General features: G+C 51.6%; 1 protein-coding gene across 9 annotated transcripts in view; it reads left to right on the top strand.

Annotated features, from left to right (window-relative positions):
• NEO1 (neogenin 1) overlaps positions 1 to 3516 on the top strand; it is a 158089-nt gene extending 154573 nt beyond the window's left edge. For all 9 annotated transcript variants that reach the window (XM_064480726.1, XM_064480725.1, XM_064480724.1 and 6 more), the window contains 3 exons: positions 1197 to 1460; positions 1863 to 1999; positions 2746 to 3516. In XM_064480726.1, coding sequence (XP_064336796.1) covers positions 1197 to 1460; positions 1863 to 1999; positions 2746 to 2829 — 485 coding nt within the window. In that variant the 3' untranslated portion in view covers positions 2830 to 3516. The remainder of the gene's footprint in view (positions 1 to 1196; positions 1461 to 1862; positions 2000 to 2745) is intronic.
• Positions 3517 to 14806: the final 11290 nt, after the last annotated feature.

The raw sequence follows: 14806 nt of genomic DNA, 5'->3' as shown, positions 1-14806 counted from the left end.
GCCCTGGGACCTGGTGCTGGTCTGCCCCTGCAGAGCCGGGGGGCGGGTGGTGTGGGGCCCAGAAGAGCAGGGCAGCGTGTGGCGGATGGAGCTTGGACTTGGAACTTGGGGCCACGGTCTCAGAATCCTGCCCCCCCAGTTCTGTGTCCTTGGGCCTTGCGTTCCCTCCCTGTGTCTTCTGAGTTACTCTGAGGATTGAATGAGCTAATGAGTGGAAAGCACTTAGCAGGGGGCCCGGCTCAGAGCAGCACTCAGAAATTTACAAAGGAAAGAACCTTACCGATTGTCCGAGCCCTGTGTTCGGCGCTTTCCGTGCCTCTCAGTCAATCCTCGGTGAAGTGCATGCTGTCCTCCCTGTTTTTATAGGTGACGAAACAGACTTAGAGATTTGGTGGCTGCCAAGTTCACCCAGCTTATACGCCAAGATTAGGGTTTGGGTCTGACTCCAAAGTCCGTGCTTTTTCTACCCCACAGTGCAGCCGTCCAAAACAGCTCTGACCCTCTTCACGCATTTTTAGATTTTTGTCTTGTTCTTCCTGAGTCTCCCCTTCTCCGGGGTGATGTACCCCTGTGTCTTTCTCTGGACCCCAGACACCTTCACGGCATAATCTTAAAGCCGTTTGCAGACCTCCAGACTGTTCGGTTGTCCGGGTCTCACTTGAGCTGTAAGGCTGTTGATCTGGGGAGGCTGTGCGCAGCCAGATGACATTTAGGGCCGGTGGCTCTGCCCCTCCTGCAGCAACCACCGGGCCTTGTGGGCAGAGCTGGCACTTGGAGGCACCCAGCCAGCCTCGCTGACGAGACACGTGGTCTGTGAAAGCCTGCTCTCTGAGACTCACTCAGTGAGTGAAGTTCTTCATTTCTTTTGTACTAGTACACATCCTAGTAGACAGCATCTCAGGGACCCTGATACGTGCTCCGCTGTGAGCCCTGAGAAGAACTGATTCCGTAGCAGTGTGGCCGCTGAGCTGTGGAGGCGATAAAACTTGGGCTGGTTGGCAGTTGTCTGGGACTCTTAGATGAGGGTGTTCCTGCTTAGCCTTGGCAGCGGTGCTGGTCCACCTCCCCTTGGACCGGCGCTGATCCTGAGTGCTTATTGAGCTGGTTTCAGGGGCCCTTAGAGGTAGCCAGAACCCTGGACTGTGCGTACGTTTAATGGTAAAAGAAACGCTAACATTGAGACTCTCCTGCTGTAGAATCCGTTCGAAACACCCCCAGCACTGACACCATGCCAGCCTCCTCGTCTCAGACATGCTGTACTGATCACCAGGATCCTGAAGGTGCTACCAGCTCCTCCTACTTGGCCAGCTCCCAGGAGGAAGATTCAGGCCAGAGTCTCCCTACAGCCCACGTTCGCCCTTCCCACCCTTTGAAGAGCTTTGCTGTGCCGGCAATCCCGCCGCCAGGTCCTCCCACCTACGATCCAGCGTTGCCAAGCACACCGTTGCTCTCCCAGCAAGGTGAGTGAGGACCCTACAGTATGACGCCACTGCCTTGTACGGCTCCAGCAGGTGGACCCACTGTTGCATTTGTACCATCGGTGCGAAGGCAGAGATGCTTGGTGTTGTTATAAACAGAGCTTTGACCTCCCAGACATCCTCTGAGGGGCCCGTGGACCACCGTGCTTTGAGGAGAACTGTACTAGGTGATGGGTTTTCTGAAACCAAATGGAACATCTCTGGCCTCCTGGACGCCCCTTTTCCGCCTCCTCCCGTCTTGTCCCAGTGCTTTTTCAGAGCAGGATCTCTGCCCTGGGTCTGGGCGCATCCTTCCCCCTGAGCAGCATTTGGGCCTTGGGTGCCTTCGTGAGGTCTGAGGGGAGCAGCCTCGGCCACACACCTGATGGTGCCCTTTCCCCTCAGCTCTGAACCATCACATCCACTCGGTGAAGACGGCCTCCATCGGGACTTTAGGAAGGAGCCGGCCTCCTATGCCGGTGGTGGTTCCCAGTGCCCCTGACGTGCAGGAGACCACAAGGATGCTGGAAGACTCCGAGAGTGTAAGTTCCCGGGGCCACCAGCCCCACCGGGATGTCTGGGTGCAGGTCCCAAGGCCTGAGGGTGCACTGGGCATACCGATAACTCCGTGCTGGCCCAGAAGTGTGAGGCGTGCACGGAGCAGCTCCTCTGAGCCAGGGCTGTGCTGCGGGTTTGATCCGCTTGGATTAGCTCGTCACAGCAGCTCCCAACCTGCCTGCCTTCTAGCTCTGTCCTGTCTCTCTGGTCCTGGTGACTTTGTTTGACATCCGCATGTTCTTGTACCCATCGGTCCCCCTTCATGACCTTCCCTGAGCAGGATGCTGGAGAGGGAGGTGCCTGAGTGGTTGGTCTCAAAACAAAACTCAGCAGAGTCTCTCCTTGATCTTTCCCTCCCGTGTTCCAGTGAATATGTCCCGCCTCTGCATTACCAGGTACAGGACTCTCTTAGGAGGAAAGCTTGGGGCCGGAGATCCAGGGGACCTACTAACTGCTGGCTCTGACAGAGACCCAGAAGGGTCAAGTGGCGGGGCCTCTGGCCTCTGAGATCCCTGTGACCCTGGCCATGTGTGTTGGGGGAAGGGCGTTTTGCAGTGGAAAGAAATGAGTGCTTGCTGGCTTGGCACGCCCTGCAGCCTCTGACTCTGCAGGTCCAGCCGGGGCGCCAGGCCGTTTTCTCACTGCCCACTTACGCTCTGACCTCCGTGTGGGCCCTCCTTCCCGGCGGCTGCTCGGATCATGCCCGGTAACAGCGTTCCCTTTTCCGCAGAGCTATGAGCCAGATGAGCTAACCAAAGAGATGGCCCACCTGGAAGGACTGATGAAGGACCTGAACGCCATCACGACAGCGTGACGGCCTTCACCGGGATGCGACTCCAGACCTGAGTCCAGAAGTCTTGGAGCTTAACCTTGAAAGCAAGGAGTTGTACAGAGCACGGGAGGACAGCACTTGAGAACACGGAGTGAGCGGCCAGCCGGCAGCACCCCGCGTGGGGCCGGCTCCGGGCCTGGCCACCGGCCTTCTCCTGGTCAGCCTGGAAGACGCCCGAGTCGAGGCAGCTTCCCTTTGCCTGCTGACACCCTGCAGGACTGGGCGCCATGGGCCAAAATTTTGTGTCCAGGGAAGAGGCAAGACGTGTGACCTGCGTTTCACTTTGTGGTCAGGCCGTGTCTTCGTGCTGCGACGGCATCGCCTTTATGGAGTGTAGACGTTGGCATTTATGTACAATTTTATTTGCGTCCTATTTTATTTTACCTTCGAAAGATAAACATCAGAAACCAAGGAAGTCCGTGGTGTTTCCACAAGTGGTTGACATCGACTGCTTGTCTGAATCATGTATGGAAAGTCAATGACAGTGTGGGTTGTTCCAGGGGTTCGCTTGTTTTTTGTTTTTGTTTTTATTTTTTGATTCTGAGTCATCACATCCTCTACCAGCTGTTAATCCATCACTTTGAGGGGGGAGGAAATGTTGCGTTGCTGTTTGTAAGCTTTTTTATTATTTTTTATTATAATTATTAAAGGCCTGACTTTCTCCTCTCATCACTGTGAGATTACGGATCTATCTGAGTGAAATGTAACGTTGGGAGACGCACTGTTGCTTTCTGTGCAGTTTCAGTATTGGGGTGGGGGGGCGGGGGGGACGGGCCGCTGAGGCCTGTGAACGTTTCAGTCACTGTGCTTTCTTCCCAAAGCCTGCAGAGAGCAGAAGCATCTTCTTCATTGTCCTGGCATGTCCATCTCCGTTGTCCCTAAGTTGCAACTGCGGTTTCATTTGGATCTAGTTAAAAATTCTTCTGTGCAATAGGTGGGTCTGCGGAGGTAGTTGCCCTGGTGTCCTGGCCCTATCCTGGTGAGAATGCGCAGGCTGAGGGGCCGGGCGCTGTACTGCAGGGCGGGGCAGGAGCCCCGGCGTGTCCTAGGGAATTAGAGACGAGGGTAGGGATGCTCTCCTGCCGGTACCGCGTGCCCCCTTTGGGGAAGGCGGGGGTTCAGTAGGGAGCTTTGTGCCCACGTGGGACTCCCGGGTTCTCTGGTCGCTGTCCTTAGCCAGTCCAGCCCTCACTTCCACGTCTCAGAGCCCCCTGGGAAAGGCGTTAGCAAGAGTGAAGCCGGCAGGCGCTGCAGCACCCGGAGGCCCCCGCTTCTCTGTGAACATTGCCCTGGCAGCAGCGGGGAGGGGGCAACCGGCTCCGCTAAGCCCCGGTCCCAGCAGGGCGGCGGGAGGTTTCCGAGGGGTGCCGAGAGGCCGGCCACACGAGAGACCTCTGCCTTTGCGGGAAGTTCTTGTGTGCTTTTTCTTAGAAAGGTAAGGAGCTGAGGGGGTTTTTTAAATATTAAGAATATATTATGAAAAAATACAGGACTGACCCTGAGGCATCTCCCTTGCTCCCCAGCAGATGGCCAGGAGGGAGTGTGGAAGGCATGGTAGCTGGCGGGTCAGGCTGGGGTCGTAGCCACGAGGATGTCAGCTGCCGAGACCGCAGCGGGCCCGCTGGCCCTGGGCCCGAGCGCCACCCGGCCCCGCGGGCGCCCCCTTGCCTTTGCACATTGGTTTTTCCCCCTGCTTAGGTTTATCTCACGTTTGCTTTTCTAGAAGATGAACACTTGGTATTTCCTACCTGGGGGCAACAAAAAGTGCGGTGCTGGCGCTCTGGCTGCCCTGCCCGCTGGCCTGGGAGGACAGTGCAGGCAGGATTCTGGAGCCCCGCCCACGCACGTGGTCCTGAAGAGAGCCCTCTGGACACCAGGAGGGCTAGACTCCCCAGAAACCGTCTAACCTTCTGCCCAAAGAAACATGCTGGGTATGCGGAGCACCCCTCCCGTGAGCCCTGACGCTCCTGTTGCCTCAGGGCTTGGTACCTGGAAACTGCCGCAGAGCCGGGCGGGGGGCTATTTTTAGATAAATAACTGTTCAAAGTTGGGGGATTTTTTAAAATTAAGAAAAAGGAAAGCTATTCTGTATTGCACCTTTTCACAATTTAATACATTTTCTTACATTTTCCTGTGATTTTTGGAATTAAATCATTGTGTGTCTTGTAATGTCCTAGTTGAGCTGCTGGCCAGCAGCTCCCTGCAGGAGGATTTGGAGCAAGTGTGTCTGCCTCCTTGCCGCCTGCTGGGGGGCCTGGGGGGCTGCTGGGGACGCGTCTCTGTACACACTCGTTTGGCCTTTTCTGTAGTTGATGCTGTAAAACTCTATGGCTTTTTGAAAAACAGTTTCATGTTTTTATTTGGTATTGGAAATCCAATACACTTTTTTAATTCAGTCAAACTCTGGTCTGGTCAAAGTGTTATTTTCCTTTCTCCTTAGGAAAACAGAACTTCGAGGTCCCGCTTCCCAGCCTCAAATGGACCTCACCGCTGCCCTCACAGCCGTAAAGGCAGGAGTCCTAAGGGACACCCGGGGAGGCGTGGCAGGTGAGCCTGCCGGTCAGCTGGGTGTCCACCAGCCCCAAAGGTGACTCTTGTCCCTGTCCCCACCCCTTTGCTGCCCTGCAGGGACTGAGCAGCCTAAGGGATCAGGCGTGACACCTGTCAGAGAGCCAGGTGACCCCGGCAGAGGAGTGCAGCCATTCCTGAATGGTGCACAGCCAAGCCCCAGCATCCCGGGCACAGGCCGAGGCCCACCGAGGCCAGGCCTGCCCGCCGCCGGGCCTGCCAGCCGCTGCCCCGCCTTTCCCGGGCCGCCCCACCTCCTGGCTGTGTTCGCTTCGCCTTAGCTCAGGCTGCTGTTAACAGTTTGAGGGGCTTCAACAGCACACATTTATTTGCTCACAGTTCTGGCAGCTGGGAAGTCCAAGACGAAGGGACGGGCATACCTGGTGTCTGGTGAGGACCCGCTTCCTGGCTCACCGGTGCCCTCTCCTCGCTGCCCACGTGGGAGGGGTGAGTTCTGTGGGGCCTCTTGTGTCAGGGCGCTGACCCCCTCCTGGGCCCCGCGCTCACGACCTGACCCCCGCCGAGAAGCCCGCACCTCCAGACGCCCTCCCCCCGGGGGCTGGGGTTTCAGCACTTGATCCGGGGAGGCACGTCAGCCAGCCAGCGGCGGTATGAGAGCCTGGGCTCCGCCAGCAGTGAGCACGGCAGCCGCAGGCCTGCCCTCCACGGATCTAGAACAGAGCGAGGCTGGGTAAGGAGCCCAGGACCCGCCCTAACTGCCCCCCTGGCCCGGGGCTTCAGCTGGGCTGAGTGTGCGTTCCGAAACCCAAACCAGTCATTCCCGTTAGCCGCGCCCCGCTGGCCTCAAGGTGCAGCGGGAGCTCCCAGCGCCAGAGCCCGTGCCAGCCTGCACGGCCCCCAGGTCCAGACGCCGTGACCTTGTGCGCCCAGGGTCTAGCCGCGGGACGCTCCCGGGAAGACGCTCTCAGCCTTTGCTCGTGGAACACCCCCTCCACTGCGGCCCCAGTTCCAACAGCCCGCGGACCCACCAGTGCTGGCCCCTCTGCGCCCCTAGGTGGCGCTCTTGGCACATTTCACAGTGATTTACCTGTTTTGAGGCTTTTTCCACTTCACTGTGGACTCGGTGGGGACATAATTTCTCTCTTCTCTGAAGGCCTAATGCCAGGGGCGGATTCTGACAAGAGCAGATGCTTGTCTCCTGGATGGATGGACAGACAGGCTCGAGGACACATGGCCTGGACTGTGTGGGAAGGCTTCCTGCGCACACACCCCGCCTCCACTCCCCTCCCTTAGAGGAACCCTAATAGGTCCAGGACCTTCCCCCTCCAGCGGTCATGGCCTTTTGGTGTCCTGGGGTGAACGTGAAAGCTAACAAAGACCTGACTGCCTGGCACAGTCGTAAGGAATGAGACTGATACCACAGTGACATGCTGGGAACTCAGGCAAGGATGTCCTCCAACTGGTTCTAAGACAAATACTATGAACAAAGCTCTACATGAGGAAATGCCCTCTGCCCTCTGCCCTCTGTCCCCAATCCATCAGCCCCTCATGATCTTAGCCACCTTCCCGCCAGGAGTGTGTTGTCATCAAGAGAGACTGGAGAACAGGGCTGAACCAGCCGTCAAATTGATGGGGAGGGGGCGTGGGCAGGGGGTGGAAAGGCAGGGCGCCAAGAGGGGCCAGCCCTGCCCCAGACAAAGGGCCTCAGACAGGAGCTGCCTGACTCTTCCCCTTGGGTCTCTGGCTACCAAAGACAGGGTTCACCAGGGAGCCGTGGCAGAGGTGGGAGAGAGTAGTTGAAGGAAATAACACTCTACGTTCTTCATAATCTTTTAAAAGTATGTAACATTGAATAACGCTATTTAAAACTATCCTTACCCTCTACTCAGAGTGGGTGCTGTTCCCCTCAAGATGCTCTTTTATTCAACTAGAGTTTGATGGGTTTGGGAAGTAAAAACACAGGCCTAAAGCTGAACCCAGAAGGAATGAGAGGGAGCACTTGCTGTGTTAGACGAAGAAGAATTTGGAATTTCCTGAACTAGCTGGGGTGGGTGCAGAGGCAGCAGGGGTATCCACAAGATGAAGAGAGAAGGAGGGCCCAGGTGGGAGGGTGCCCCCGGGGGGAATGGCTGCCCTTGAGGTCCCCCAAAGGATATTTTAAAATGTGAAGATCTGACCGATAATTTAATGCTGTTTGCCCTTTGCACTTCCGTGACGTAAGCCCCCCAGCTCCCCAAATCTTGTATAACGTCTGCCGTGGGCACAAGGCCTCGCACAAGTTACTGGCTGCCCCTCCAACAGAGAAAGGGGCAACCGGGGCCATTGTGACGATGGACAGACCACAAGTCTGGGATGGTGAGTGAGGGTCACCACAAATGGGACTGGTTCACCCAAAGCAGGAGCTCAGAGCCAGAAGTAACCAAAAGAACCTGGGAGTTCACAGAAATTCGGGGCCCGGGGAGGGCACAAGGCCTCTCCCAGGTCAGGGAATGAGAATTCCGATCGGCTTTACCCAGGTTTTAAGAGGCAGGCTGACCTCAGCTGGTGCCCGGGTTGCAATCATTTTATGTTCCCACGCCCTGCATCTCGGTGTCCCAGGGCAAAGCCCCATCCCCCATCACCGGTGTGCACACAGGTGCCTGCCCCTCGTTAGTGGCTCTACCTTTTGTGGACCTGGTCTCCCAAAGAAGAAGTCTGGGAATCGTCCTAGACTCTCCCTCAGCACAGCAGAGCGTGGCTCTGCACACCCTGTAGCTCTCTCCCAGATGTCCCCCAGCCTGGCTTCTCTGTGTCACCTACTGGGCAAACTCCTCATCGACCCATCCCCCACCTCAGCCTCACTGGCTCTCTAGCCTCCACACAACTATTTGATTTTTCTTTTTTTTTCCTACTCAGGGTTTGGGCGTCAATTTATTTTATATCAGGTAACTGTGCTTTCGGATTTCTGTTAGAATTCAATATCATTAATAGAAAAAAGATCTTTGGGCTAGAATGTGAAGTCCATGCTTACAGGCGTCATGTTTGATTTTTCTAACTCGAATCTGGCCTCTCTTCCCTGCTCAACATCATGCAATAGCTCCCCCGTCACCAGCCGTGCAGAATAGGACCCAGTGTGGCCCTGTCTGCCTCTTGGCTTTTATGTGCCACTTAATCTGCCCTTTGACCCAAGTTTGGCCCTAGCAATACAAAGCAGTTTGCACTTACAGATAAGCCATGATGTCTGACCTCTGTATTACTTCCTCTGCCTCAGATTGTCTCCCTCGCCTCTACCCTCACTACTGGCTTCGTCTGCCTCATCCGTTCCTATTTATCTCTAAACACCCGGCCTGATCGTTCAGTCCTCTGGTGGTTCCTGCTCCTGTTCTGTCTCTTCCAATACACTTGGAGCTCCTCAAGGAAAACAATCATGCCTGTGTTTGTATTCTCCATCCCAGTGCCTCGCACGCTGGAGGCGTTCATGCAATGAACTTGCCTGCTGAGGGAGATGGACTGGCCGTCACCGCGGCTCAGTGAGGGGCACTTTGACACCACCCTAGTTCTGCCTGAAAGCATATACTCGGAAAGGTTTTGCAGCGGAGGTCAGGCTGAGCTGAGTCCAGGAGTTAATGAGACCATCTCTCTGGAGGGAGGAGGAGGCAGGCGCAGAGCGGGGAAGCTACCCCGCTTCATGTGGCCACCAGACACCTGAGAACAGACCTCAGCCATTCCGCATGGCGCTGAGGCGGGGCTTCGCGGGCTGTGCTGGACCTCCTGTCCCTGGATTAAGCGCCAGGACCCCAGGACATGGAGGATGCATAGAGCTGGTGCCATGCTCCCCCGACCCTGGAACACTGCAAGGGTCATGCTGGGCCCACTCGAGCTGGGTCTGGTTGTCCAGGTACCACCCGGGGGCGCCAGTCCCTGGGGTGAAGAATAAGGTGCGTTTTTTCCATAAACTCAAAAGCCAGGTCTTACAGACGATGCTGGGCAGCTCTCTGAATGGATAGGATCTAGTCTCGAAGGCAAAATGATGGGTCAGGCTCCCACAGAGTCACCTAGGAAATGGCGGGAGAACCAGCTGATGAACATTCTGGACCAACACGCAGAAGGGAAGCTGGCTGGAACTAAAGCCAGGGAGGTCTCGGTGAGGGTGGGTAGGTGTTATGAGAGAAGGAATGTCATGGGCCAGAAAAGGGTCTTCCTCACCCAAGAAGCTGGGGCTCATTCACGGTTTCACAAGCGTTCCCCAGGGCGCTGAGGGCGAACAGGGGCAGGGCCGTCCCGTGGAGGTGTTCATGTCTGGAGGAGGGTGCAGACACGTAGCCGAAACCACCGCCAGCGGGAGGAGCGCTGGGACCGGGCCGGGGGACCTGGCAAAGCCCAGGAGGAGCTCCCCGCCCCGACTGCAGGTCTGCAGCCACGGCGTGGGTAAGTCTGGGAACGACGGGGAGTTCACCAGAGGAGGGAAACCGGGTTCCTTCCAGCACTGCTTGCACTAGACCCAGAGAGCAGGGGAGATTCAGATTCTGGCTAAATTTCAGCCAATCTATGTTTATATTATTTGCTCAAAAGAAAGGCATTTCACTAACAGAGGACCAGAAACCTGAACCCAAGTGGCAAACGAGAAGGGAAGCCGGGACCTCTGGGGGTGGGGAGCCTCGCGGCAGGAACCTGGAAGCCGGGGGAGGAGCCCTGGGAGCTGGGAGGGGAGCGGGTGAGAGTGTGGCCCAGGAGCCGGCAACCTGCCAGGAAAGGAACCCCAGGGCGGCCTGTCTGGCGCCGCTGTGCTTAACACACAGGCAGAACTTCTCATCTCCTTTGGGAATTTGTTGAGGGTTTTTGTGTCTGTATTCATGCGGGATATTGGTCTGTAGGTTTCTTCCTTTGTACTTTTTCTCCGGCTTCGGCATCAGGGTAACACTGGCTTCGTAGAGCAAGGGACGTGCTCCCTCCTCTTGCACTTACTGGAAGAGTTGCCGAAGCGCTGGTGTTGCTGGCTCCCCCCCGCGCTTGGTGGGGTTCCCCAGTGAGGCCATCTGGCCCTGGGCCTTCCTTTGTGGGAGGTTTTAGTCCTAACTGAGTCTCTGCTTATTGTAGGTTCATTCATATTCTCTATTTTTTCTTGATTCAGTTTTGGTAGTTTGTGTGTTTTGAAGAAGGTGCCCATTTAATCTAGGTTATCTGATTCATAGCGTCCCCTCTGCTCTGTCTCATTTCTTAAATGGTGGTAGTAACAGCCCCTCTTGTCCTTGCCTTCCTGTTACAGCTGTGAGTCTTTCTCCTTCTCCGTCTCTCTTCTTTGTGTTTTGGCAGTCTAGCTTTTTTTTCTTTCTTTTGGTGCAGGTAGCAAGTTTTTTTCTCTGATAGAGGATTAACAGTCAATTTGATGCCCCACAAATGAGGTAGCATTGCAACATTTGCATAGGAAAACGTTCCCCGGAACCCTCATTCAGATACTTGTTACTGGCTGCCAGATCAAAGAAAATGTAATTTCAGGTTTGTTCACAGAAATAAAAAAGTGTGTTACTTGGAAAGTTTCAAAATGGCAATTCTATCTCAGAGTCATAATTAGCAGGGGAAAAACTGTTCTCCCAGCCGAGAGTTTTGACAGCACTGTAATACTGAGTCCATCCACTTTATACAAAAACAGGTGATTTTGCCAAGAAAGTAGCATGTTTCTATTACATCATTTTTGGAAATGGGCTCAATTGCCTTATTATCTACAACAGGCAGAATTGTCAGATTGTCAAATTTTATCAATTTTGTTCATCTTTTCAAAGAACCAACTTTTGATTTTGCTGATTTTTTGCATTGTCTTTTCTCTATTTCATTTATTTCTGCTCTAATCTTTGTGATTTCTTTCCTGCTGTTTGCTCTGTTTAGTCTGCTTTTGTTTTCCTAGTTTCTTAAGGTGAATGTTTAGATTATCGATTTAAGGTCTTTTTGTGATTCCTTTACGGCTATAAATTTCTAAGGGCTGCGTTTGCTGCACCCCATACATTTTGGTATATGTGATTTTGTTTCTTTTCATCTCAATTTACTTTCTAATATTTTTTGGTGCTTTCTCCTTTCACCCACTTATTCTGCAGAAGTGTGTCTCCGTGTATGTGTGAATTGTCCAAATTTCCCTCTGTTACTGATTTCTAATTCCATTCTCTGGTGGTCAGAGAACACACGTCGTATGATTTCAATCCCTTCAAATGTACTGAGATTAACACACAGTCTCTCCGGGAGAGTGTTTCCTGTGAACTTGAGACGAATGTGGACTTGGCTGTTGTTAGATATAGGGTTCCAGATGCCTGTGCGATCTGGTTGCTTTACGTTGTCGCTCCCATTTTCTACATCCCTGCTGACCCTCCGTCCAGCTCATCCAGACACGACTGAAATGGGGCGTGAGGTCTATGGCTGGCACTGCTGGACCGCCCCCTTCTCTCCTCTATTGTTTCAGGTTTGCTGCATGAATCCTGGGCTTCTGCTGTTAGGTGTGTATATGTTTATAACTTAATTCTCCTTGAATTAACAGAGTGCCCCTTTTACCATTTTAACATAGCCTTGTCTTCAGCAACGGTTCTGTCCCCTTGTTTACTTCGTCCGATCCTTGCGTAGCCACTCCAGCTCGTTCAGCTAATGTCTATATGTCTTCGCACAGTCTTTCAGCCTATTTGTGTCTCTTGTTGAGGGTACATAGTTGGATTTTATATATATGATATATAAGACATATAAGATGTTAAATAATACAATATTAACATATTAATGACTAATATTACTATATCTATACTTATATATTCATATGTTAAAACCATAATGTAATTTTGAAAGAGATCTATATCTCAAAATTATATAGTTTTTTCATCCCTTCTGCCAATTTCTGCCTCTTAATTTGAGTATTTAATCTATTTACATTTTATGTTAATTAGTGATAAAGCAGGATTTATATCTAGCATTGTGTTATTTGTTTTCTTTAAGTCTTTTTTTTTTTTTGCCCCTCTGTTAGTTACTGCCTTCTTTTGTGTTAAGAAAATATTTTTAGTGTACCATTTTAATTCACTTGTCAAAAGGAATGGATTATAAAAGAAAAATTTGATAAGGTGAACATTATCAAAGTTAAAAATATTTACTCTGAAAGACATGGTTAAGAAAACAAAAAGGTAAGCTATAAACTGGAAGAAAATATTTGCAAAACATACATCTTATAAAGGACTTGTAGCTTGAATGTATTGTTTATAATTCAATAATAAGAAACATGCGGCCCAGTGAAAACAAACGGGTGAAGGTCTGAACAGGCACTTTACCAAAGAGCTCACGTAGACAGCAAACAAGCACGGGGACAGATGCTCAGCCTCTTCAGCCGTCATGGGGATGGAGACTAAAACCAGGCGTTAACGTAACACACCCTCCTGAATGGTAAAGAGTAGAGCGGCAAGATCAAGTGTTGCAAGGATCTGCAGTGGCCGGAACACTCAGGCAGTTGCTGGTGGGAATACAAAGCCATGTTCCAGCTTTGGAATATAAGCTGGTGATTTCTTATAAAGTAAACATATACTCACCAAATGACCCAACACTACCGCTCAGGGAACATGAAAATCCACGTCCACATGAAGACTTGAACGTGCGTGTCTGTAGGAGCGTTATTCCTAACAGCCCGACGGCGCAGCAGTGGCTGAGGGAATTAATGAATCCCGGCAGACCTGTGCCAGGGACGGCTGCTCTGCCACACACACGACAGCGTGGACAGCTCTTAAAGGCTTTGGACTGAATAAAAGAAATCAGACACCAGAGAGAACATACGTTGTGATTTATATGAAATTCCAGACAAGATAAACTTTAGTGACAGAAAGCAAATTGCCAGGAGTCAGGAGTAGGGGACCGCCTGCAGAGGGGCGGGAGAGGATTTGGAGGAGTGGTGGAAACCTTCATTATCTCCATCGCCGAGGCGGTTATAGGACTGAGTAAATTTGTCAAAACCCATTGAACCAACTGTACACTGAAAATGTGACTTTTGTTATAGATAAATTATGCCTCGATAAAGAAAACAGATACAATTAGCAATAGCAACAAAAATGGAAGGTACTAGGAATAAATCTAACAAAGCACACACACCTTCGGAAGGAAGCCTGTAAAACTACGCGGAAGATGTGGCAGAGACAGCTGATGCCCAGCAGACGTTCCATGTGTTCCCGCACAAGGAGCAGCCTCCATTGCAGTTAGGTTGTGGCAAGTGGCAGCCGGGCATGCGAGAAAGTGGGGACAGAAGCAGCTCGGAATAGGTCGTCTCCTCTAGTTCCCGCTCGTCCTTGCATGTGACCTTGGAGACCACAGGCTCAAGTTGGTGTCAGGAAGGAGAGTGGCTGCCTGGCCTGCAGGGGACTTCCCCAGAGCTGGAACAAACCTGGATTGTGTTAAATTGTTTATAATTCAATAATTATAGTGTTAAACTATTGAAATTTGGGGCCTTTTCTGTTGGGGCTCCGCTAGTGCTAATTGCCCTAATAGAAAAGAAGCATTAAAGAAGACCCACAGGAGGGGAGAGTTATACCCCATTCACCCAGAGGAATACAAACTTTAATAGTAATGTTGGTGTAATTTCAAATCAGAAGTCCATTGATTCCTTCATGCATTTTAACAAACTGAGTACACAAATCTACGGCAGAACAAAGAGACGAGAAGGGCCAAGACATCCCTTAAGAAGAAGGAGGTGGGAAGACTTGCTCTGCTAAGACCTACACACTTTATGAAGCCACAGTAACCAGGACAGTTTGGACGAGGATGAACAGGCTCACGGTACTGAGGAGAGCACTCTGACACAGACCCAGAGGTGAAAGATGAGTGGCATTGTAAACGAGTAGGAAGAGCTGGTTGTATGGGGCAAAAATGAAACTGAACTATGTCCTGACATCACATCCAGCGTCAAGGTCAGGCAGGTTAAGGACTTAAATGTGGAAAGCAACACTTTGCAGGTTTAGAAATTAATATAGAAGAATATCTGTGTAACATCAGAGTAAGATGCTTCTTAAACCAGCAAAAAAGGCACTAAGGAAGTACTAGACTTTAAAAAAAATATATTGCTAATCTTGATCTCATTAAAATGTAAAACTTCTGTTCATCAAAGAACACCAAAAAAGAGAGAAAAGGAAGGAAGGAAGGAAGACAAGAAAATATAAGCCATGGACTGGGAGAAGATATTTACAACACATAATGAACAAAGGATTCATTTTCCAAACAGATGTGTATGAATCAACAAAAATAGGAAATTGGGCAGAATACATGAAAAAATATTGCTCGGAAGAGGAAACACAAATGGCAAATGAATATACAAAAAAGTCAACCTTACTAGTAATTATGGATTTGCACATTAAAACACAATTAGATATCACTAGAGTGGGAAAAATAAAAAAGTCTGATGATCGTAATCATTGGCAAGAAGGTGGAGTGAGAGTAACTCTCATACCCT

This window comes from Camelus dromedarius, chromosome 29 (genome assembly GCF_036321535.1).
Source record: "Camelus dromedarius isolate mCamDro1 chromosome 29, mCamDro1.pat, whole genome shotgun sequence".
Lineage (NCBI taxonomy): Eukaryota > Metazoa > Chordata > Mammalia > Artiodactyla > Camelidae > Camelus > Camelus dromedarius.
The sequence above is the reverse complement of the archived record's forward strand: the minus strand, read 5'-3'. Positions and strand labels throughout refer to the sequence as shown.